We start from the raw sequence: 26,111 nt of genomic DNA, 5'->3' as shown, positions 1-26,111 counted from the left end.
CTGGTGTGGAAAGAGATGAACCTTGCACTGGTGCTTTTAGAGGATTTAACTTGTTTCCTGATGAAAAACGTTGCTCTTTACTTTTAGCGTCTGACATTCAGTAGATTACCAGCTCAGCTATTTTTCCACATCAGAATAAAGGAAATCCATGTGTAGTCCAATTCCTTAATTTGTGCTGGTTTTGCCTGAAAATAGCCATATGTGGCTTTCATTTGACATGGATGGCTCCATACCATTTTGGTGCAGGAATTGAAAGAACAAGTTTTCTACCTGCAAAGGGAACTTCTCTTGTAAAACTGCCCTCCTGATTTTGGCTAGTAGTAAAAAAAGGATTACTCAGCACTGGGGATGACTCATGCCATTATAAAGGTATGGATTAATGCCTGTGTTTATTATGCTTGTTTAGTGTTAGTAATTGCTGAGTGGCTTCCTTAGGTTAAATAAGTTCTGTCCACTGAATCAAGGAACCTTGCTCAGGATCAGAACCCGACTTTCATTTCAAAAAAGGATAAAATGGAGGTGGGGTAGAGAAGGCAATTTATAAAGCATTTCTATGAAATGTACCCACAGAGTAGCGATAGTCTTTGCAGGTAAATGCTGCCTCTGGAGACATCTAAATTTTCATCTAAAAAGAAAAATGTAGTCTGTGCTGGTGGTTGTGAAGGTGGTCTTCCAAGCATGGATTGCATATAAATCACAGCAGTCGTCTTTTTGAAGCCTGAAAAAAAAATTCGACCTCATGCTGCTTGTGCTGATCAGATACTTGCACATGCAGCTTCCCTTGGATCTCACAATTCCTGTTAGAAATGCTGGTAGCGGTAGTGAAGTTGATTGGAACTGGGTCATTCTCATTTTGCTACTTCTTTGGAAAGATGAGAGCCGTGCTGGCTGTGGCTGTTTGATTTAGGAGCATCCTCTTTGCTGTGAACAGTCTGTGCCAGAAACAGAAGATAAATTAGTGGTGGGAGTGCTCCCTTGCTCTATTCCTGTGCCCTTTCTCCCCTGACAGATTCCTTCGCAGCGATGAGGACAACACAGGCTGTGCTAACAGATGTGGTGGGAGTTTCTTCTCCCCTCAGAAATCAGGCTTAAATTGAAAATTGAAGTCACTATTTACTGAATGATTAGGTTTTTTAATGACTGTCGTTCGTGTAGCTTTTGAGTTGGGCTTTGCCTGTGAACACGTTAATCTTTTGGAGTTGAATATTTAGATTTCTAGCCGTATTCTTCCCAAGCTCTACATGTGAGCATATGTACGCCTGCGTGGGAGAAATTTTCTTTTTCAGGTATAGAAGAACTTCTTAGAATTAATATTTCTGCTTCCCCAAATTTTATTGAAATGTCTGTGGTCACCCATCTTGTGCTTGTGTAGTTATCTCATGAACTGAAAAAGCACTGCCATTGAAAAAGAGCAGCCTGTAAGTACTCAGCAGGCACGATTGAAGTCTTTGGATGTGAAAAATAGGCTGGAATGGGAGGCTTTTGTCCAATGATAACTTTTTAGGTTTCTTTTTTGAAGCGTGGTGTTGATTGTTACCTGTGAGTCTTATGTGCTAGCTGCAGCCAGTTTCATACGCCTAACTACTTAAAATCCATTCAAGAAAAACGTTACACTCTATAAAATATAACTGCTTGAGAACTAAATTGAGTGTTTAGACTTCAGTCTTCTGCCATATGTTTTGGTTTAGCATTTCCTCACAGATTCCCACTCCTCCCCCCAGCCTAGCTAAACAAAATTGATTCCTACAGCATATTCCCAGTATTCAGGCTGGTTAATTTATTTGAAGACTTGCTTTTGTGCTCGTTTGTAAACTTTTTCCACTTAAAGTTGGTAGAAAAGCCTTTTTGTTGTTTCATATTATGTTAAAGCTTATATAAAATTATCTTTGGGCAAACGTAGATCTGTTAAAAAAGAAAAATGTTAGCGGTCATTTGTAGTACTTGGTTTGCTTGGGCACTGAAGTGGGTGATGCTCAGTACCTCAGTTTCTCAGCTGCTTGGACATAGACAAAAATATCCTCTCGTGTACTTCTGAGTGAGACTGAATAGCCAGGTTACCCCTGCATCCAGGCTACCCTTCCTTTGAATACGTGGCACATCTCATTTCTTTAAGACCTTTGATACCATCACTCTACTAGAATAGGGCTAAATTGAATCAATCTTCACCTCTTGGGAAGTGAAAGCAAAAGATGTTTAGTTGTGTGTGTGTGTCTTTGTTTAGTGTTTCTGTTGTTTACTCTCTGATAGGAAGGAGGATAAAATGCACAAGGAAGCAGACTGAGGACATACAAAGCCAAGCGGTGGTGAAAGAGGCTGCTGAGAAGAATACATCGTTGTTATCGAAGCGGCGTGGCTGCTTTTCCTGCTGATTTGAGGGGAGGGTAGAGACGGCTCCTGCTGCTTTCAGCTATTCTGGGGTATTAAAAAAAACATATGGGGTGTTTTTCATGTGGAAATAGTTCACACTTTCCTGTGGTTGGTTTCTATGTGGTAGTTGCTTCCAGTACTGCCAGGTTCCTGGACTGATTAATGTTTAACACTTTCATTTCTCAAGAATACCATTTAAATAGTTTCAATTTAATGCAAATATCTTGGCTAGCGCTAGGAAATTTGGATGTGCTGTGCTCCTGAGCACACCTGAGGGGTGTATATGCTGGCTAACAAATGCACGCCTGGGAGGCTTCTTCCTTCTGCAACTGATGAAATCTTGGAGAGGATCAACTCTTCCCCAGAACATTCGTCTGTTTAAACTTGGCAGCATCTATTTTATTTCTGAGTGTTAGCAGCTTGCCCACCAAGTCAGTGTCTAGAGATGTAATCTTTTAATAAAAGTTGGAGCTGTTTAAGATGATGGGCAATAACACTGGTTCTTACTGCTAATTGTGTTAGCGAATTGCGAAAAACTGCATTTTGGTCAAATTTTCTGGGAAGATTTCCCCTAAAACGCACCATATCCATCGTAAATCTCTCGTAGTAGTAAATTTAGCTGTGGACATGCTAATGGAGCGCTTGTAAACTCGGTGTTATTAAACTTTCTTAATAGGCAGAGACAGACTTGAGAGCTTTGTGGGTGTAGAAGAATAGCTGTTGGAGTAGTGGAATTTGACATTGCAAAATCTTTGAAGTATCAGGATCCTGGGACTTTCCAGATGAGTTTAGCCTATTACCATGCACTCCCTTTAGAATCAAACAACTGAGATGCAGATACGACGAACTTGGCTCTCAAAGTTGCTGCAGTTTCCCGTGACTTCACCTAAGGGAGTTCAGCTTTGACATTTCTAAAAAACGTCAAACTCCGTCTATCTTTCCGGAGGTCTTGCGGGAAAGTCTCGTAGGCAGGGTTAGGTCCCTGGCTGACAGGCGGTCCAGGCTGTTTACCAGAAGGTTATCGCTCCTGGTGTATGAGAGGAGATGTCGTACCTCTGATGTGCAAAATAATGCATATGCTAATGAGGGGAGCTGTACTAAGAACAAAATCAAACTTGTCTGAGTAAGACAAGATCACCGTAGCACGTAGTGTAAATATAGCTAAATGACAGTAGGGTTACAGGTACCTGAATAGGTCCATGATACCACTTTAGTATTTCTCATGTTCTTCTTGTGCACACGTGCAAATGAAGAGACTGACCTTAGCGTGGGATTCTGTCAACCTTAAGTTTGATCCTTAGGTTGTCTGGGTATGTTGTTTGCCTTGAAACATTGCTAATGCGTGGGGTTCTCATGCAGCCGGCATATTCCCTGTTTTTAACCAGGTTATGTGGTTCTGTCGCATAGTACAAGCAGGTAGGGATTTGTGGTGATCCAAATGCAAAAAGGAAAAATCCAGTAATTTTTTTCACCCCTACTCAATAGCTACAACATCCAGCGATGTTTTTTTTCCAAGTCCTTTCTTTCACCACTTCTCAAGATTCTTGAAGATTGTTGTTTCCTGATGTGTGTCACTGTACACAGAATTTTTGCTTAACACAGGTTTTCTTGCAATTAAGAGAAATTCCACCGTGGAAAAAAAAAATTGGTTATGTATCAACCTCCACCAAACCAGGGTCTAACACACCTTGCAAGGATTTCTTAGACCTCTTTGGTTCTGCATACTGGGAAATCTGCAGGGGACAGCTGTCTTCAAGTCTTAAACGCTTCACAAATCCCATCCGTAAATGAAGTACAGAATAAATCCACAGCACTGATTCACTTTCTCACCGAATCATCAATTTAGCTGAATCTTCCCTCCACACATCCATTAAAGTTTTATACAGCTTGTACTGCATGCTTGTGAAACAACACTCAAACTCTTGTAACTCAGTCAAATTAAAATGCATTTTTGAGGGAATACAGAAAAGCTTTTCTGAATAAGGTTTTAGTTTCTGGCCAAATTTCAATTTTTCTGCCCCATCCATTTTGTCTTCAGAGCTACTGAGTTGGGGGTGGGGGAGAGAAAAATTCCTTGTTTTGTTCCATTTCACTGTTTCATGCTAAACTGACTTTATAGCATTCTCCCAAATGGATATTTCCTTCAGGCAGGAAATGAGCCTGTGTAAATTCATTCTGGAGAGAAAAGGTATGAGCAGCTGTTAAAGAAGAATAGTGTGAGTTGAAATACTTCGGTGATTGTCTCTTACTGTAGTAAATTCTCCTTGGATTTTGCCGAAATTTTACCGCTTTATAGTTATGAATGGTAATTTAAGCACAAACTTTACTCTTTTTACTGCTAGCACCTTGCTATTAATAGAGCTGTGTGGGAGGATGCTCTGTTTCCTTTTCATCCATCCATGGAATTGTTAATAAGTTAAAACTGCAGAGTGAAATTTTGACCTTGAGTACCCCTCTGAGTCTTCTGAGCACGTGGCTTGTCCTGTGGTATCCTCTGCTATCTTATTGTGTGGAAGAATTTAAGTTGCTTTTTGTCTTAGAGCAGAGTTAATTGATAAATTTTGCAGTTCGTTAGAGGGGAGAGTGTTGTCAAATAGGAAAATGTTCTAAAAAAAACTAGTTGTGAACGTGGAATTGTATTGACATGCTTGTGGCCAGGGCGTGAGATTATTGCATCTTGTGGCAATTCAACGTATGTTTTGTAAAACTGAAGTTTTTCTAAACATTGGATGAAAGCTCCATAGTTACTGTTGGACAGATCGTGCATTTTCATTTTCGATTTGGTCTAAGTTAGGCTTTTGCTCATTTTTGGTCTTCAGAGGATTGTAAGTCCATTTTCTTGGGATCCAGGGCTTGTTCCTGCTCTCTGAAAAGAAAGCTTTGAAAATGGTGGAAAATGTAGTGGAGTAGTGGAAAATTATAGCATTTGAAAAGTGAGAGAGCAAGTTAATAGCTGTGGGATGAGAGCACTTAAAGAATATTTTCCTTAAGAAAATTAGCTGGCTGTGCTCAGAGCAGATACCTGTTGAGGTAAGTGGGGCAGCTGAAACAGCAGTCAGGCATTTCAGGCCATCTCCAGCTTCAGGCAGACAATGCAATATTAGGTTATCTTGATGGCTTAAAAAATCATAAAGAAGATGCTTCTTGTCACGGAGTAAACACCTTTCCTGCAAAATCCTCTGAGATAGATTTCATTATGCCAATTTTCAGAACACAAGTGGGAAGCTACTGTCACTTATTTTGCTGAGACGCAGAGCTAGAAAGGACTCCCAGGGTCATGGAGTCCAGTTCCCTGCTGTAGCTGATGCCAAATTGTATAATCCCTATACCAAATTAATGAATGCTTGTGTTTGAAATGGCACATGGGGGAATTACAGGCACACGTTCTATTAAACACTCAAACCTCCGTGTGACCCTGTCATCGCTGTATGAAACAGCTGCTTAATGGATTCCCTATGACAGTGGGAAGGAACAATGCCTTCTCTTTTATAGCAAGCGTCTATAGCTCAGTGTTTTTCTTACACTGCTCGCTTTACATTCAGGCTGTATCTGCAAGGATACTTCCTAGTGAAGGCATGGGAGAGCTGCAGCTTGGCGTTCGTGTTGTCTCCAAACCTTAAACGCGTTGATTACAAACGTCTCTGATTCGTGATTCCTTAAGATCTGCCAGTGGAAATTGAGTCCTTTGGAAACTTGACATGTTATATGTCCTCACCTGTAAGAACTTCACCTCCTAGGCCACTTCTTTGTGAACCTCTTTCTGTCTCTCACCTTGTGAGGTAGTGCACCAAGCAAGTTGAAAGCTGAGGCCCTAAGTTCCATCCCTTCACTAAAGTAAAAATTGTCATTGAGGATGCCAAGTGCTGTCTAATAAATAACTTGGTATTAACAGCTAAGAAATACCTTGGTATTGACTTCCAGCGAACTGTACTTCACGGGAAAAAGCATCTTGAGCATCAACTCTTTTCCTGTTGAACGACTCACCGATGCAAATCTTTATTTGAACAGCTGAGAGGCTGATGGACTAGCAGCCTGAGCATAGTTATTTGTCCAGATCCTAAGGCTCAGGATGGTTCTCATTACTCTTGGTTAAAGAATGTAATTTTTAACCGGTGGGCTAATCTTGTGTGCTGAACACACTAATAGACGCAGAAAAGACTTATTAGATCAAACTATTCCCTGAAAAGAAAGGATAATAGCCTTCAAGAGAGGACATATCAGATACTTAAAAGCTTATTTACCTAAAATAACCCTGTACTATCAAACATCTGCCCTATATGCAGATAGATTGTTCTGTTTAGTAGAATCCCAGCCAAATAAAATATCCTCTATGGTTGACAATTACAGTTGAGACAGAATTCAGAGATAAAGGTTGGGAGAGAATAATGGAGAACACTAGCTTGGCTACTGTACCAGGGTTGTGTTTTGAGCCTTGGTAATACCTGATGACAGCCAGCATGATATTTACATTGCTGCATATACCATACAGGCAACTGACAGTGATTAAAAGGGAAGGATAAACCTTCTCCAGTAATATTGCTGTGTTTGGAAATGAGATGTTTGAGCCTGCTTTCCATCGCGTAGAATTAACACTGCATAGCTGCAGTGCCCTTTAAATTAGCCAGAGATGCTGGCACGAAATCAAATAAATATAATTGGTTTCAAACTGAAAATCTAATTTAGGCATGCTAATAGCATCTTAAGTAAATGTGGCAGGTCACGCAGGACTTGCGTAACTGGCCCTTGGAGCTTACTGTAGTTACTGCCATGAGGAAAACGGTCTCAAAGGCGTTCCCCAAATCACCTGGGCACCTTGTGCAACTGGAGGGTGTTTGTATTTTCTGGTGAGGTTCTGATCTATTCCCTGTAGACCGTCCCTGTGTCAGTAGTGTTTCTGTCCTTTCCTTGAGGTGAAAAGGTATGATGCTTAAAGGTATGATGGGAATGTATGCTAGTTTGAACTAATTTGGTATATCCTAGGGGCTGCAGGAGGTTAGGCATACAGTCACAGCAGCACCCTCTGTCTGTATCTCTCCTCCATGCTTTGGTGTTTGCAGTGAAAACGTTGGGAAGAGTATTACATGAGCTGATACTTGCCCCTGTTAATTCTTCTCTCTACTGATACTGTCTGTGACCAGTGGCTTTTTCTCTTGTCTTTTTTGTTTCTTGCATCTCTTGTTCCAGTGTAGAGTCCAACACCTGGGAGCTGCAGCTCTTTGCTGTGTTCAGCACTGCTTGGCGGTAGGGAGGCAGCTGAAAGCCTGGCTCAGCTGCATGCGCCGTAAACTGGTGACTGTAGGTGAAGCAGTTCATTGGTGAAATCAAACAACAAAGTGACCCGGTGACAATTTTGTCAAATATCTTGCTGACATGCTTTGCATGGCCAACCCTATTCCTCACCCTCCGTTCCAGTCCTGGCCTGTGCTATATTGGCAGGCTGACCCTTTTTTTTCCAAAGGTGTCACTTCTGTGCTTAGTCTGTAAGGATTCCCAACCTGAATGCTTGCCGAAGGTGGGAAAACAGATGATGTTTTTCTGTGTTCAGGGCCTAAGAGATATCGAAAGAGTTTTGAGAGAACAATGCGGTGTGGGGTGGGGTGAAAATTTCCATAAGACTCCCCTTCCTTTCTGCAGAAACCTTGGCATTGAGTTGTGCAGTTTACAGTAGCTAGATCTCTCTACAGCATAGAAATCAGAGACTCGTTTATAATGTGGAGTTTGATGGGGCCATGAGGTGATGTACCCAGCTGCAGCTATTGCCCATCAGTTGCTGATGGCTCCAAAAATGGTATGGGACTTCTTACAAGTGACTGGATATGGATTTGTATTCCTCCTTTTGAGTTTGAGAACTGAGTTAAAGACCTGGGCCATAAGTCTGCAGTGTCGAGTATGTCTGTATTGATGGACCACTGGAGGGGAAGCGCGTCTAAACAACTGCTGGCAGCACTGTATGATCTTTACTGGTTTATCATCACTCTCCGCTGTACACGGAGCATTAGGAGTCCTGAGAAAGACATTGTCTTACATGGGCAGAAACCTCTGAGCTCTGAACACAATGCAGTGGTATTGTCAACAGCGGGAGCTTTCATCAAGATGGTAAATAATTCACTGTCAGCAAGTTCACGTGCAGTTCAAATATTTTGGCTGTATTTCTAATTCGATAGCTGAGTTTCAGAAATCTGCTTCTTATTTTCTGAAGTTCTTTGAACATGCTGAATTAATGCTGGAATATTAGTTGTCTGTTGGACACTGCAGGTACTGATACGAAATGATTGAGCAAAGATTCTCCGGCTTTGGGGAAAACATGTAATTGAGTCTTAACAACATAAATCCCTCGTGTGTGAGTACCGTTTGAAATAAATGGCCTCGTAACTCATACAGAATTGCAAACTGAGCTCTGGCTATACTGGAGTAAATGACCAGAGGTCATTACAAAGAGATACACCTGCAATTTAAATGAAACAAACATAGGATTTCACAAGTAGTAACTATGGTTTTTCCATTCCTCCTTCCAATTCTTTCATTAAAAGGTCTAGACTGTAGTCATCAGATGTGCTGGTGTGAAATAGAAGTAATTTGTATTTAAGTCTTAATTCTGTGCCTGGACATATTACCTCCCAATTATTACCCTTTCTCAATGTGTTGTCCAGGACATGCCCTGTGTCTTAATGTACGTGCAGTCACCTTCGGCTTGAACCCAGCTAAATGTTCGCAGCATTTGGCTGTGCTAAAGGTGAGCCTGAAAGAGGAATGAACGTGCTGCATTCAATGATGTGAGTTATGCCATATTGAAGGCGGGGTGACATTTTGACATTGACCACATGGAAATGCAAAGTTTTAAAATAATTTATTTAAAACGGGGTTGAGCTATTCTTTTTAAAGCCTTTTCCTTAGAAATATGAGGTTAGCTACTGTCTTGTAAATGTGAGAGTTCAGTTATTACGCCTGCCTGTAGGACTGCTGCACACGCGTAGTGCAGGTGTCTTCACGTAGTGTGTACTTATGCTGTGATATATAGTCAGTGGGGATTGCTGGTTTTCCTCCACACCCCTATATAGGCTTTAAAATTGGCTTCCTCACAACTGTTAAATCTGCTTTCGCTTTCTGGCTTTGCTTACGCCTCTTTGTTATAATAGATGATTTATTTCTTCCCTACACGGTATTAGCAAGTATTTCTTTCCCTCTTCTCTACTCAATATCTTTCTGCCTCTGCTGTAGATCAAATAGTGCACGACTGGAGTTGAGAGCGTGCACCAGGTTAAACCTGTTCTCTTACTACCTCTACCAGCGTTTTGATAGTGTATTGCCATCTTGCACTGTGGATGTGTCATCCTTCAGCTTGCGGAGAAATAAATGTAAAGCCCTCATTCTACTCTCCATGGGAAATATTATTGATAGTAAATCCGTATCAGGAACGAGTGGTGGAAAGGCGTCTTGGAGTGAGCGTGGCTGTGTTGGTGCAGCTCTGGGAGCTTCCTGGAGGTAGGTGTATGTCTGCACTCCCTGTGATACTGTGGGAGGGCTCACTCTTGTGATTTTATAGCTTTTTTGTTGTCTTGGCCATGGATTGCTCTGCTGCTGCTTTAGTTTCCCACAGGTTTTCCAACCAGGCACAGTACAAAACCTACTGAATTCTCCCTTACTGGTTTTGCTGTTGCTCACAGTGTTTCCAACAGCAGCATTCAGAGTCAGCTTGCTGTTTGGGTTCGCTCTGAGCAGTGCTAGAAGCACCCAAGTGATCTTCCTGCTGATTCAGGGCTGTGACTTCTAGTATCGTTAACATTTGCAACGCTCTTCCTGCAGTACTGGGCTGAGTAGATGACCCCTGTGAAAGCTTTCTCCTCACTGTGGGTGAGCAGATTTTTTCATTCTCTCTTTGGCAGTACTAGGAATATGTCTGAGTCCCATTCCGAATTCCCTTTCGTTTTATTAATCCTTTTTGTAACTGTCAGTGTGGATTGCATCTTCCATTTTGTAGTAGGGATTTGACACATAGTGGGGAGATGGCTTGAAGAACTGTGACTGTATTCAAGGACCATTAACATTGCATTACTTCACTCTTCCTGAATCGTGAGGCTTGTGCCAGGAAGACTTTTGACATCCAGTGGACTCTTCTTACCAAGTCCTGCTTGGGGAAAGGAGTATTCCCACCCTGTACTGAGCTGGCTACAAATTTAAGAGTGGGCTTTTTTGCTAGCTTGTTTTTAGAAAAGGTTCATTCTTTGCAGGAGGACTCTCTTCTCACCAGAAACCTCAAATGAGGTGGAGAAAATAGAGGCATAACTTTGCCTTCATAGCAAACGGACCAAACAATGCAAGATCAGTCTGAGTTTGCAATCTGGTGTTTAATTTCTGGTTTAATTAGATCTGTATCTGCCCTGTGCTCTGTAAGAACTCTTAAGAAATTCTGTTCCCAGTCTTGTAGCTTCTTGTTTTATTACTGTATTGTCCTTGGAATGAGTAACCACAGAGTAGGGCTCCCACAGCTCTTTAGCATGAGGCTGTCAAAGAGTTGAAGCATCTGGAGATGGAGGTTGCTGTCCCTGTGCCTGCAGTGGCAGGCATGAATACAGAGTCCGTGTTATAAAGCCTTAAGGGTCTCCTGGGCTTTAGGTGTCCTGTCTGTGTGATCTAGAGTGAGGACCGTTAATGTCACATCCTTGACCAAGAGACCTTGGGGGATGTGTGTGTGTGTGATTCCACGGCTGGATCTTCTGCTTGTTGTTATGGAAGTGTAATCCCATAAAAAGATGTGGAGTGAAGCAAACTCTCTACTTTTCTTGCTGCTTCTGCAGCTACTCACAACAGGGTACTTTCTTTGGTTGGTGTAACCAGCAGGGTGTAAGACAAACCCTTTGAGAGATCATGCCAGAGCCCACAGGACATGGTTCTGAATTTTTATCTTTTTTTTACCTGAAACTGAATACCTGGAGCCTGAAAGCCATTGCTTGGTCCAGAGCAGCCTCGCAGGGAAGTGTTTTGTGTGCATTGTTCATAAGAGGAAAACCCGGGAGCACAATTATAAACAGAGCCTGCGTCACGAGCGGCTTTCTGGCACTGCGCTCCAGATAGCGGAGGATGGATTCCAGATCTCGCTTAAAAATAGAGAGCGCGTGTGTGTGCTGGGGTATGGTGAAAGGAGAGGGCAGGGTTGTGCAGAGGTGTTCAACTGAGCATGGTCTAATGCTGAAGGAGACTTGAGAACATGACTTAGAGGGGCAGGCTGGGAGAGCTGGGTTTCTTCAGTCCTAGAAGAGTGAGCTAAGGGGGGATGTTGTTGCTGTCCCAGCTATCTAGTGGGAAGTTATAGAAATGAAGCTGGACTCTACAGAGGTGCATGGTGAAAGGCCATAGTTGTGAGCAATGTTGGGAAATCTGGTTAGATAGTGAGGTGAAGAAAAGCTTTACCATGCAGGTGGTCAAACACAGGAAGAGCTAAAAAGGTTGTAGAAGTATCTACTGTTAAAGATACTCAAAATTAGGCTGAATTTGATGCTGAGGAACCTGATCTAACTTGGGATTTGGCCCTGCTTTCAGTAGATGCAGGAGAGAGGACTAGAGGCCTCCAGAGGTTCCTTACAACCTAAATTGCTTGTAATGTTCATTTGACCCTGGAAGAGCGTATTTCCTCTACGGAGGGGATTTGATACCACATTAAGATAAAGACTGATGCTCCAAGACTGTTATGGAGGATGTCCCCTGTCGATTGCAACAGCTGTGTGAGCAGCTGAGTTACCTTGAAGGGAAGTTTTCACATCTCCCAGGGTACCTGAAACTCAGTTTCCAGTAGTGGGATGGATTTAAAGCTTGGGCAACACTGTTTTGTGAGCCCTCTTTCTGTGTAGCTACCTTAAATTGCCATTGCACATGGTGGGGGAATACTGTTCTAGAGCCAGGATTTGATGTCTGTCTTGTGACCATTTGGCATGACTGTTCCCATTGCTTAAGCAGATATCTCTGCCAAAAGGACCTCTGGCTTCAGTTGCATTCGCCTGGGAGGAGGCATCAGTGCAATTCATCCCAATCTTACTGGGAGAGCTGCAATGTCCTTATGTGGCTGCAAAGATTCAGTTATCTTTGGAAACAAAGTGTATATGAACATGCTATGTCCTCAGGTCAGTCCCCTGTCTTTCCATTCCTCCAAATAGCCTTGAAATCATTGGTTTCCATCAACTTTAACAGAGATCTCAGAGGTTGATGGGTTTTTTTGTTTGTATTTTTTTTAAAAGTAAGCTTCATATAAGTTATGTGACAGCAAGTGACTGCAGAAGAGATGGTGTCCGGCCTCCCTTGAAGGCTGGCAGTGAATTTCTGTGGGGAGTTTGTCTCAACTTAAGAAGTTCAGGCTGGAGTTCTGAAGGAGCACGGATCCGGAGGACCAGAGGAGATACCCTGGGAAATCAGGCTTCAGTAACTGAGTGCTTGGGGAGTTTTTGGTTTGGGTTTTTTTCATCCTTTCAGAGGTTAGTTTTATTTCAGAAAGAACCATTTAATCATAAAAACATGAAAGAAGCAAGGGTTAGAAAGGGTATGTTTTCCTCCTTAGGCAGTGTTTCCTAAAGCAGGTCATGACCCTCTTATGCAGGAATTTTGCAGCTGCTATCCGAAGGGCTGGAACTGTATCTGAGAGCCATAGAGGCGAAAGCAGAGGGTATTAAACAGATCCTAATATCCACTCGGGGTCTCTTTCCTCCCCCCCAGCCCTCAACAAAATGATCTTCTGCTTTTCAGGAATAAAGCAGCAAGCATTTGGCTGTGCCCAGTTTTCATTGTTTTGCTAAGCTGTTATGCTGGAAGAGATTAACTAGGGAGCAAATTTTCTCCGAAAGCTGATCTTGAGGGAGGCACAGAGGGAAGAGCCTCAGCACTGACCTTGATCAGAGCATCTTGAGGTAGGGAGCAAGCATGAACTGAGCACAGGAACATTAACCCAGTGCTGCCCACGTCGTTGCAGCTGAGCAGCGCAGGACTGCAGTTGGCTCTGATCGCAGCAGATCTGTGCTGGGAGAGTCGGTTTGCCTAAGTTGTGCCACCCTAGCACAAACTGCCCTTGTGGGTTTTTTTTCTCATTGAAGATGGTTCATAGCAGCCCGGGAAATCACTTCTCTCCCTACCTTTCCCCATATATTTGTTACCCACTCCTAAACTTTAAAAAACTTCCTTGCCAGGCTTTTTCTTTTTCTCTCCGTTGGTGTTGTCATCTCTATCTATGCTTGTTTTCACTTAGCAATGTGTTTAGCATCCTTGCTGCAGTTTCTCTCCTTTCCTTCTCTTGCCACCCTGGAATTTCATAAACAAATTGTATGGCTGCAAAGCCTGAAGTGGCTGTGTTGCTATGTTTTCTGTACTCTTCAAAGAAGCATGGAAACCCGTCTTTGTTCAGTCCCAGAAGCATGGCACGCTGCTGCTGCTACCAAAGAGCAGCTTGCTTGTGGCACATCGTGCTGCAGCTTGGCTTAATCCTTGCTTGATACGCTTTTGAGATTTCATTGTTTCTCTATAATTAAGTGCTACAGAGGAGCTGAAAGAAATGACGAATTAGTGGGAGAGGGGGGAGTGGGGAGAGCGGGGAGAGCAGGTGGTGATCGAACTGAAGAGAGCTGCCAGAGAAGTAGGAGCAGCAGGGAATTAAATGGGAGGAGTCTCGAGTTCGGATGATTCCCTGCCATGTGCCCAGAAGGATTTAGTTTGGGATTTCATTACTGTTCAAATAATGCCATACACCCATAACAAATCGTGTCCCTGTAGGCGGGGGCATTGTCCAAACACTTAGTGAGACGCAGTTCTTGCCTGAAGTCCGAGCGAGCATTGATCAGGCAGGCTCGAGGACTGGGAAGGAGCTGTAGCATGCATGGTCCTGCTTTTAATTAGTCTGCATCTATTGTTTCTGGTAGCAACATCTTAAAAAAAAAAAAAAAAACCAAAACAAAACACAAAGCCATTCTTTGTGTAGTCACTTCTATAAAACCCTGGACTTCACTGTCATCTTGTGAAAGATTTGGTCTACAGTAGTGGTATAGCGTCTGGATTCTAAGAAGCATCTCTGCCAGTCACGCTTAACGCTTAACTGGGTTTACCTGGCACAGAAATCCCAGTACGTCATGTTGTGGGGTGAAGCAGGTGTATGCTGAAGCTATTGAGTGTCTGGGATACCCAGAAGGAGTCTTTGAGCACAGACACGCTTGTGTTGATGAGGACTGTGCAGGTAGCTTTAGAGATGAAAATATGCACTGAAAAACTAACTGAAGGGTGAAAAGGGTTGTGTGACAAGACAGTCTTTGAGGTGCACAGTTGTATATTCTTACAGCATCTGGCTTGTGTTTTCAGCCTCCGTCTATTACTACACATCAAGACATCCAAAGAAAGAAAGCATAATATTGGTGCTTTGAACGTGTCAGCAGCAACGTTTCTTCTGGGATCTAACTCTTTCCAAAGGAGTGATAGAGGCACAAGTGTTTGGTTTTTGTTCTGACTTTCAAAAGGCTATTGCTGTAGGGAGACCAGCAGTGCTAGGAAACGCAAACTCACTTCTCCTGCCTTTTTTCACCAGTTCTGTATACTCTGCTGTCTTTATCTTGAATCACTTTGTGTATTTTCACTTTTTTTCCCTCAAAGAAGCAGCAGGAAAGTTTAGAGAAGCAGGTACTGGGTGGAGAGGAGGAGATCAGTTCAACCCAGGATTCGTGGTGGGTGGGAATACGTCTGTGCTGGGGCATCTGCTTTTGTGTTGGAGTCCTGCACCTGCTACCTGCTGGGCAAAGAGACCACAGGGAGTGTATGTGGAGGTTTGCTTTTGGGATGTTTGTCCCTTGCTTAACATTGTATATTTTAGCCCTACTCCTGGCAGTCTAGCCAAACTCGGCTGTCAAAACCTCCTCCCCTTCTTTTTTCTGAGTGCCTTAAGTTAAATGTCTGGCTAGACTCTTCCATCATCTCCATCCTTTGCCCAAGACCCTGCTTATGGCACTCAAACTTTGTTTTCAAAGTCCCTTGTAAATATTCTTGCCCCTATTGCTATCCCTTTCTTCCACCTAAGCTGCTCCTGGTAGCTTTGTTTTGCCCTGTGCTATGAATAGTCTCTGAAAAATAATATGCGTGCAAGTAATAAATGGCCTCAGTCTTGAACTTCTTAAAAACCCATTTGCTTTGTGAAAGAGTGCAGCTTTAGCAACCTTGCTGTTTTGTGTTCTGCACATTGCTGCCTTCTGACATTAAAATGTAAACTCTTAAGTGCAGGGAATCAACTGTCAAGCTGATTCTGTTGTCCAGGGTACACTTGCAATGCCATATAAAGTGAAGTGAAACTCCTGTAGCTCCAATGTAGCAGGTACTGGTTGAAGATTAGAGGAGCAGAGTCCCACAGTTCAGGGCTTTGTAATTTATTTCAGTGTGACTTTGGATGGAGCAGTTTTTCCTGTATCTTTCAGGGCTGGATTTCAAGCTCTTTCCGCCACCTGGCACTTTTCGAGTTTGATTGTGACTTGGCGCAACTTGCTGTGAGAAGACTATTGATGGTGGTTGTAGGGAGCTTCTGTAGCCTTTGTTTGAAGACGAGATTGAAAGCTTTTGCCCCCAGTTTATCTGAATGTACTAGAAAAAAAAAAGTTTGCAAAAACGTGCTTGACCTGTATTGCAGAATCTGGAAGTAGTTTTTATAGCATTAAGAGTAGGAGACTCTGGTAAAATAGGTGTGTTATTCCAAAATGCAGAATAGCTGTTCTAATCTCCCTCATCAACCCAAATGGGCTCAAGAGTTATGCCTGGGATAACGAACAAAATAGCTGTGGGTTTATTTTTAATAGCATCTTTTTAGGTATTGGCAATAGGAAGCTCTTGAGCTCTTTTCCACCTATTCTACCCCCTTTTTTATTAATTTGAATTTATTCCTTTCCAGTGAAGCACGTAAATGCGGCGAACCAAGATGAAGGTAGAAAGTAAAGCAATAAGGTGTCCTATTGATGAGACGTGAATGTTGTAACTATTTCTGGAGGCCAACAAATACGGGCTTAACATCAACTAGATTTTAAGTCTCACTGTTGCAAACTCCTTTTGATATCGAAGGATGTGATATTGCTGAGCAGTTGAAATCCAGAACTCTTATCCCTGCTTCTAGCAGTTTGAACAACTGTAGATTAAAATGCGATTTTTTTTTTTTCCCTGTTAAACGTTCTCTGGCTGTGGTTTTCAACCCGGTCACCGAAGCGGTGTGCTACTACGTGAGAACTGGAGCTGAACAGGCTTGAATGAAGCCTACCTCGTGTCTTTGCATGAAATGAGGAGAGACGAGAACAGCAATTAGTACATTACAATATTTGAAAAATCTCATTAGTGTTGGTAGCAAAGAGTGTGGCTTGTTTCGACACTTTGGGTGAGCACATCAGGTTAGAAGTCTTGTGACCTCAGTGGCCTTTCTTTTAAAAGCACATGAGAAGAATCATTCCTCTGTTATAAGTAAGCTGGAGTCTGGGTGGTTTGTGTTTGTTTTTTTTTTTGTCTACAGAATCCTGCAGGGGATCATAAAGATCCACTTGTTTTTGTTCGGTTGGCCCAGTACTTCGATGTTGCATTTGAGCTGGCCCGCTGAGTTGCACAGACGTGGAGTGGGGAGTGCCTGTGGGGTTGCCTTCACTGGGTTTTCACCTGGCTCTTCTGTCTTTACTAACTGGCACTCGTAATTTTGTTGTCTGACCTCCCTTCCATTCTGCTGAAGTCCCATAAGATGTTGCTAACCATCTATCTTTTTCACTCACAGGGAGTGGAGCGACTGCGGTGGTGCAGGCAGCCTTCTGCGCTCCAAAGAAGGAGAAGGTGGCAATTAAACGGATCAATCTTGAGAAGTGTCAGACGAGCATGGATGAACTTCTGGTATGCGATCAAAATTGTCTGGGGAGTTGTATTTCAGTTAGCATACTCTCTGTGTTTGCTAAGTGCCTTAAACAACCTTTCTTGAGGTGGTGTGAGGGTGAGGGGACTTGACTGATTTCACTAGAGGCAGTTCAGTTGTCCTGCTTGTGGGACACAGTACTTAAAATGTTAAAAAGATCAACTGTTGGAGAACTTCAGACTATTTGTTTTGAGCTAAGCACTTTGTATAATCCCTTTGTTTTGAACAGAGTTAATGTGCAAGTGTGAAGCTCAGCTGTACCCACAAGAGCTCTGCGGGGGGGGGGGCGGTCCTACTTGCTTCCAGAATCTTTAAAATTTAAGGGAATGGTTCTGCTTTCTTTTCCTTTCCTGCAGTTCTTTACATTTTTTTTTTTTTTCCCTTCACCTGTAAAGAGAAAAACTGAATGAATTGGCTCTTGTTCCTAATCCCTTTCTGGTACTGATGCCAGCTGAGGGATCACTCTGACATATTGCAGGCTGCCATATGGAAACCCCCACTAATTCTGAGTTCAGGACAGGAGTCCTTTGGAGCTGTAGCTCTGTAATTTTCTTCTTCTGCGTGCCTCTTTTCTCAGGATTTTCTCAATGGAAAACAGCTTCTGGCAGGTAGCCGTGGTAACTAAAATTTCCTTTTTCTTATCTGGCTTGTATGTTGATGGGCTTCGTCTTCTCCTTTCCTGTGTGTGTGAGCTGGTGCTTCTATAGTGCAGCAGCTGTCACGTTCACCTCACATGTGGAAGGTCCCTGGATTTAAGGCAGGCAGAAATAGGCATTCCTGTGAACATTGAGGTGTCTTCACTAAAGGTGAGAAGGCTCTCTTGGGTAAAGCTTTCCATAGTAAATATTGGCTGGCAGGGGCTGAGGAAAGGCGGGGAGATGAGGCCTTGTACCACCTTTCCTTTTAAAGCAACTCTCTAGGATTTTTTTAATCCTACCTGTCTGTCTGTCCACATGCATCTTGACAGCTTCTGTAGCGTTACCTCAGGCACTTGTTTTGTGATTGCCATTAGAAAGTAGAACAGAGACAGAATTCAGGAGTCCTGGCTAGGTCTACACTTGTATGATTTTCAGCAAGTCACTTGAACCATGGTTCCAGTTTCCATCTAGTGACTAATGCTATTTTTATCATTATAGGTATCTGCAAATCTGCTCTTGTAAAGAGGAAAGGCTCCATCCAAGCGGTCACATTTTAGTGCACCTGTGAAAGGTTGCGTTTAGGACTCTTAAGATGACCTGCATTCAAATCCTCTTGGCTCATGCTAGTGTAGGAGTTCGAGATCTCTTCCTTTTTCACAGTCAGTCTTTTTGTCCTGATATCAACCCTTGATACTCTTTTCAAGCCATTTATGTGGCTTGTCCATACTACTCTGCCTCAGTTGTATTCCTAACTGTATCGTCACGATGTAGTAATTGAGATTGTTAGTCTTTGAGTAATTGCCAATTCCAGCTAAAAGGGTTAGGTTCTGAAAGATATGCTGTGGAGACTTGGCATGTAATTTTAGATAAGTATGTCTAATTGCATATTTTAAATCTCTGGCTGACCCGTTCCTCACAATGATTTTTCTTGTTACGGGTACTGCAGTGAATTGCTGTTGTCAGGTCTCATAAGCTTCCAATTTTGTGACCAGATCTAGTGTGAGTCCTTCTGTAGGCTTGGGTATAGGTCTGTTGGGAAAGCAAACGTTAGGTCTTGACATAATGAACAGTATTTGCTACATGAATGTCCGGGATGAAGACAGGAATTTGAGGTCTTCCCATACCTGCTGTCAGTAAACAGACTTTTCATGACTTGCCTTGTAGCATTTTATAGACAGCAACACAGGCATTAAATAGCTCCAACTGACAAACTTGGACATGGCCTATAAAAACAACTGCTTTAATAGTGAGACATTAGGCCAGGAGATTATGCAAAAATGTAGAGGGAACCTGACGATGAACTGTTCTCCAGCCCAAACCAGTTAATTCCTCGACTGATTTAAGGTCTTCCTTTTCATATTCAGACGTGGTAGTCTGTGAGTAGTTCTCCTTCTCTGTGTACCCCAGAAGGCAGATTATTAGCCTGGGCTGTGAAATAAGCCTCTATACTGTGTCTTTTTAGTCGTGCTCCCGAAGTCTGTAGCCCCTCTAGAAAACTTGTACGTGATTTAAGGAGCACGGGTAAGTGATTAGTGTCTGATATTTTAGAGGACAGTGCAAGAATCAACCTCTGGGCAATTTTGGGATAATCTCTCCCCAAACAAGTTCTTGTCTGGACCTGTAACGGTTAAGCTTTGCTTATCCAGATTTAAGCTGATCTCTTCATTTTTGAAAGCTCTTTAAAAATGCAACTATAAATATTCTTGAATTTAAAATCATGCAGAGATGGAGGGGAGAAGGGGATGGTTCTGAGCTGTAGCAGCTTCCTGGGCCAGTGGTCACCAAGTAGACACATTGTGTGAAAAAGTGTTTTCCCTGGGTTTGTTCTGAATTTGTCAGTTTATTGGATGTCATTTCCCAGTGCAAGAGCTGAAAGGATGGAATTCCTGATTTCCCTGCTCTGTGCTCTTACCTTCCCTACTTTTTATCTTGTCTCTGTATTTGCTTCTTCCCCAAAGTAAATATTCTCAAGCTTTTCAGTCTTCTAGTCTCCCTTCATGGCAGTTTCCCTGATCACTTTTAATTACCTTTTTTGAGCAACTACTTGTTATTGCAGGATTGGTTTGTTTGTTTTTTTTTTTTTTTCTTCCAAAAAACAGAAATGTAAGTCCTTGGGGATTACGGTGGTTTTAAGAAGCAAGTGCAAAGAGAAATATGATGAGTTCATGCTGGGGTATGTTATGCCCCCTCCTTGCTTTCTCCTCTCCCCCAATGCAGTTGTAAACACGAACTTGGGCTTTTATTAGATCCATTATCCTTCTATTGGGCGGAAGGTATCTGAGCACAATAGTCAGCTTACGGTAAACTTTGATGTACCACCTGGGGTCAGGACAGTGCTCTTGTGTTACAGCACTGCCCAGTCATCAAGATACAAAAGGGAAAATCGTGCTTAAATTCTTTTTTAATTTTTTTTTTCTACAGTGCTTCAGACCCATAGACTTCTCTATTGAAGCAAGCTTATTTATTCTCAGAATCTGCCTAGCAAAGAGGATAAAACAATGTCATGTTGCTTGGGAGAGGGTAGGGAGCGTGGCAAACAGTTCTGCCATCGATAAGGATGACTTGTTTCTTCTACGACTCTTTCAACGTCCATGCCACTTAGTGGCTGGCGCTTCTATTTCTTGGGATGGAGGAGAAGGGGAAGGTCAGTTTGGAGTGGGGTTAGGAAAGCACAGTAAGTGGCTCTATCACTAGCTGAATGGATGAGTAGCCTTGAGCTTCCTTTAAGTTTCTATAGCAGCAGGTGCCCAGAGGCCAAGGAATCTGGGACCACCTGCTAGCTTGTGGAGATGCCATGCTTAGGGTGATTAAGTGGTATGACTTGGCTTATTAAAGGTATTGATCTTGATCTTTGTATCTCAACATACACTTGAGCTGTGTGGGTGATCAGGGATAACCTGCACGCTTTGCCAGCACTGCATGACATTCTAGGTTAATGCAATGGATTAATTTATTGCTGCTACAGTGTACGGAAATGTAGGAAGGACCAATTTTGTTGCATCGTGAGCAAATCCAGTCGAGGGCATTCAGCTTTTCAGCAGAAGTGCTAATTACTGTGAGGAATGTAGACAGGCAGGAGTAATGCAGTGCAGAGATGTGTCTCTTTCTAGCCCAGCTACTGAATTAGGTGATGTTAGTCAGGAATTTATTTCAGTGCTTGATTTTTATCTTTTTCCCTGTACATTTTTGAATGCTCCCAGATCTTTCCTGGGGAAGTACAATATAGCTTATAACGATTTTTGCTCACTGGTGTGACTGGGAGCGGAGTGTAAGGAGAGGTGGTCAAATACAGTGTTGTCTACAATTGGTCTTGGACTTTTTGATTTGTTACTGAAGTTCCACTTCTTACTTGCCTTGCAACCCACAATCGTTAATAAACTTATGCAGCATTTGGAGTGTGTTTGAAGACAGTCTGTTTGTGTGGTGTATTTCACATCTGGGCACTGTTCACTGCTGTGGTTTGCTCTTACCTCTCCTTTCCTTTGTGGGATGCTGGTTGTGTTGCTGCTGTTGCTGATCCTTGAAACACAGTGGTATAACATCTGCTCAAAATAACCACGCCTCAAACTTTTTTCTTGTATAAATGTTTTCTTGTTTTAAAGAATTATTGATCTAAAAGGCCTCCCCTCTGTCCAGCAAACTCTGCTTCATTTTCATGCAATTAAAGCTGAGTTAGCTTTCTTTCATCCAGATGGGTTTTCTCCTCCATGCTTTGAGTAGCAGATGATGTGAGTTGTCAGCTTAGCAGTTAGTAGGAAAGTTGAATGGCAGCGAGGGGAACATAAGCTATGGGGTATTTCACATTGGGCTTTCCCAGCTGGGGGAACTGCTGCCTGTTTAGTTCTGTCCTGATTTCGGCTGGGATAGAGTTAATTTTCTTCCTAGTAGTTGGTATAGTGTTATGTTTTTGATTTAGTATAAGAATGTTGATAACACATGTTTTAGTTGTTGCTAAGTAGTGTTTACAGTAGTCAAGGACTTTTCAGCTTCCCATGCTCTGCCAGGTGCACAAGAAGCTGGGAGAGAGCACAGCGAACCCAAACTGGCCAACGGGGTATTCCATACCATATGATGCTCAGTATATAATCCAGGGAGAGCTGGCTGGGGAGCAGTGACCGCTTCTCGGGAACTGGCTGGGCATCGGTTGGCGTGTGGTGAGCAATTGTATTGTGCATCACTTATTTTGTATATTTTATCATTATTATTATTATTATTATTATTATTTTCCCTTCCTCTTCTGTTCTATTAAACTGTCTTTATCTCAATCCATGAATTTTACTTTTTTCCCCTCCGATTCGCTCCCCCATCCACTGGTGGGGGGGAGTGAGCGAGTGGCTCTGTGGTGTTTAGCTGCCAGCTGGGGCTAAACCACGACAAGTTCCTAGGGTGATTCAACAGGAGACAGATTCAGGAAGGAGCATGGGAGATGTGGCGTTGCTGCTCCTAGGAAGAGACTCCAAACTCTTCCTAGTCCAGAGACTGATAGGACTGGGCCTGACAGGTCTACACATAAGAGGAGTGAAGTGAAGGTACTACTCTTCCGCTGCTGTGGTCAGAGGGCAAGTAAGGAAGCTGAGTGAACAAATTTAACTGCAAGAAAAAGAAATGTCCTTTTGAATTTCATGGAATTAACCTGGGGAGCTTGCTGCCAATAATACAGAGATCAAACATTGCGTGAGATTAAATAAATCAACCTATAGTTGAGAAGGTTAAATTAGATAGGATTTAAAAAAAGGATGAGGAACTCCCCTGGTTTAAAGCATAAGCCAACTGTTAACTGCCCAGGCTTAGTCAGAAATCTTCCCTCTGGGCAGATAATTGTGTAACTGCTTGTTACAGGGTTTTACACCTTCTTTTGAAGACTTGGACAGGATATTGAACTGGCTTTGATCTGACAGAGTAGTTCCTACAAGTGGATTAACCACACTGTAAGGTTGTTGGGAACAAAGCAGCAGACTGCTGTAGAAGTAGTACAGATGTTTCATCCATGCCTGTCATCTTACGGATATTGCCATTATAATTCCATTTCCAGTTGTGAGGGACCTTTACACTTGCTCCAGGGGAAAAAGTCCCCAAGTGTCAGTGCCAGAGAGTCCGATGTATAATGTGTGACTTCTGCATGGTTATTTGATGTGCCGTGTTATGTGTTTCTTGCATGATGGGATTGCAGCTTTACAGAAGACTTAAACCTAAGCTGGGTACAGCTTGGCTGTATTGTTTCTCAAAGCAGCAACAACAGAAGTCTTAATTACTGTGCTGGTTGAAGTCTTTTTTTTTTTTTTTTTTGTAAAGTTCAGTATGAACATTAGGTTTAATGGTGGATGAAATCCTGAACGTAGAATGTCTTCCTTCACTTGGACTGGATGAGCATGAGATGGTGCATGTAAATAATTTTGGAGAGTTTGCAATTGACTCTGCAGACTAATCACAAATGTAAGACATTGTTGAGCTGTAAACACTGGGTGTTGATCTGAACAACTGTAAGGGTCAATGATATTTAGTTGGCGAAGTGGGTAAAGTTGGCTTTGCTTGTACCTGTGAGATGAGTCAGTCACTTGCCTATTTGCTTTGTGGCTGAAAAAAAATGGGCATGTATGAATAGCTCCATCGTAACAGTTTTAAACATCTGCCTCCTTCAGTACATTGTCACTAATACTACAGACCTTGAAAGACCACTGAATGATGCTGAAGAATAGACACTGAAATGGGCAATTGCTGAGTGACTTGCCACAGGGGTGGTTTGTTCCCATCACCTAAGATTAGTTTATGGATGAAGACTTTTTATCCCTTTAAGAATTGTTTCTTTTCCACTGTTGCTCTGGACGGGCTAATCTAACCCCTTTTTGATTGTGCCGGTCTATCTCTTGTAGCCACATCTTGAAGTAAGGAACTGAACTGGATAATCTGGACGTGGAAGTTGGATCATAATCTCTGATTTTGAGCTCTGTGCTCTTTCCCAATCTCCTTCAAAAAATGCCTTTAAAGTTGACTGTGGTAGGGGAACATGGGGGTTTTTTATGCTGATGTTTAAGAAGGGTAATGAATATTCTCAATTTTACAGCCTTTTAGTTAAACCATTAGAATTTCACTTGGAGCAAAATTTGAACAGTTACGGCTGCCTGTAGGACCAAAGCTCTAAATCCTGCTTTAAAAGGATGAAGAGGAGCTTTAATGCCTTATACCTCAAGATTTCAGCTGAGAGATAAGTTCTTTGCCAGCCATAGTTGGAGCATTGGTGTATTCACGGGCAAGATCACAACTGACCTGCTTTGATTTCCCCCCCGCCCCGGGCATGCTTTCCTCTCCCAATTCTCTTAATGGTCATGTTTGCCTTCGAATAGGGTAGCCAAGTTGACAGCTTTCTGGATTCCTCTGAAGTTGCAGGTAGCCACATAAAAGCAGACTGCTGCTGTATTGTATCTCTTGAGTTCATGTCAACATGTAGGAAGTAAAACTGAACCAGGATTTTCATCCTTGTATTTGAGAGTAAGTGTCTTTGAAATGTGCCTCAGGGGCAGATAACTACAAAGAGTAGAAGGTGGTGATGTGAACAGAAAATACCAGTAAGAAAGTTCAGCTAGTAGCTTAAACACAGCCTTACCTGCTTTGTATCTGCTCCTATTAAATCAAACTTCAGTTGTATGTCAGTGGGCAAATAAACCCACTTCCAAAACAGCAGATCTCCAGAAGTATGTCTGACTTACAGGAGACTAATAGGTTTCTTATGATTCTAAATTATACTTCACAGCAGTTTTATTAGTGTTTCACAAGCCTTGAAATGCTTCTTTTATTGCCTGCAGAAGTACTGAAAACATTCATCAGAACTCTTAATGGAAGACATGGAGGCCTTTATAGCTGATCCCAGTCTATTTGCTTTTGGTATTTGACAGAGCAGATATTTTTAATATCTAGCCCAGGGGGAGCATGTAACCATCTCCAAACCATTGCTTGTGTCTACACATGTTTTTGTCGGTAATTCATTCTCCTTAGCTGAGCAGAAAGCACTGTAATTTATGGATCCTGAAATTGGGAATTGGCAGTAAGGCTGTGTCTCATAACTGAAGCCATCTAGTGTGAGGAGTGTTTGTGTGTAAGCAACTGGATGGAAGAGCCATCTAACATCCACTGGATCTGCGGATGGTTTGAGGGGTCTGTATCAAGTGACTCATGGCTGTTGGCAGAGCAGGAATAAAGCAACATTTCCAACTTAAAACTTGTATATAGCAGCCCAAATAAATTCTGATGTTTAGCACTGACATTATTACAGAGGTGTAGAAATCGCTGAGGTTTTTATTAGGAGTCTTCAATATAGTTTCAATGTTAGTGAAAATGAGGGGAGCACAGTTGTAACTCAGTTATTTGTTCTTTGTGTAATTTGGGGCTAGCAGTCTTGTTAGGGAGGAGGTAGGGAGGGGAAATCTTTGCCTGCTATGACTTTGTGTTTTTGAAGAGCAGCAAACTCTCTGAAAAATTTTGGAAATAGTATTAAAGCTGCACTTACTACACACAGAAGGGCTATTCCTGCATTTTATCCCCTCCTGCTCCCTTTTTCTATAAGTACGCTTATGAGCAGAGCTCCCCGGTGATCCTTGACTGGGATTCCTGCCTTAACTACAGCTCTTCAGCCCTTGCATTTGTACTACTGTAGCACAGACTGTTGTATGTACGACAGAATTGGCTTGGTTTCAATTACGCGAGGAAGCGTTTTAACCGCAAAGCCCACCGTGATTTGCCACAATCAGTTAAAACAATCGTATGCGTGGAGCCCTCAGGATGTTGGTATCCTCTGTGGGGGTGAAGAGGAATAAAGCTTTGATGTAGCCCGTACGAGATTAGCCTAGAAAACTATTGAAAATGGGGTGGGGGTCTGTGGGTGAGAGGGAAAGTCTGCCTGACTGCTGCTCTTTCTTATTAGTAATACTGTAAAAACACTGGAAATCATGGGCTGTGGTGCAATTAATTATTCAGAGCTGTACTACACTGTGTGAGAAATGGTTTAATCTGCCTGTGTTACACATCCACTAGCTGACGGAGGTGTTTAATTGCATAGATCAAGTTTGTGATTATTTATTTTCCCTCTTTGTGCACCAAAGCATATGACAGACTTGAGCTTTTTTGTTTTTTTAAACTGTGCTTCCCAGCCTGGGGAGCAGACTGTGGTAATGAACGAGAGAGGAGGTTCTTAAAAAATAATAAAATAGTAGCTAAGCGTCACAGAATGC

At 42.5% G+C, this 26,111-nt stretch overlaps 1 protein-coding gene across 1 annotated transcript in view; it reads left to right on the top strand.

Moving 5' to 3' along the window:
* OXSR1 (oxidative stress responsive kinase 1) overlaps positions 1-26,111 on the top strand; it is a 91,787-nt gene that overhangs the window by 2,549 nt on the left and 63,127 nt on the right. Inside the window, exon 2 of the mRNA XM_075144260.1 lies at positions 17,120-17,232. Within this exon, the coding sequence (XP_075000361.1) occupies positions 17,120-17,232 (113 nt within the window). The remainder of the gene's footprint in view (positions 1-17,119; positions 17,233-26,111) is intronic.

The sequence above is a fragment of the Calonectris borealis genome, chromosome 2 (assembly GCF_964195595.1).
Source record: "Calonectris borealis chromosome 2, bCalBor7.hap1.2, whole genome shotgun sequence".
Taxonomy (NCBI): Eukaryota; Metazoa; Chordata; class Aves; order Procellariiformes; family Procellariidae; genus Calonectris; species Calonectris borealis.
Note: the sequence above shows the minus strand (reverse complement) of the source record. Positions and strands in the feature narration are given on the sequence as shown.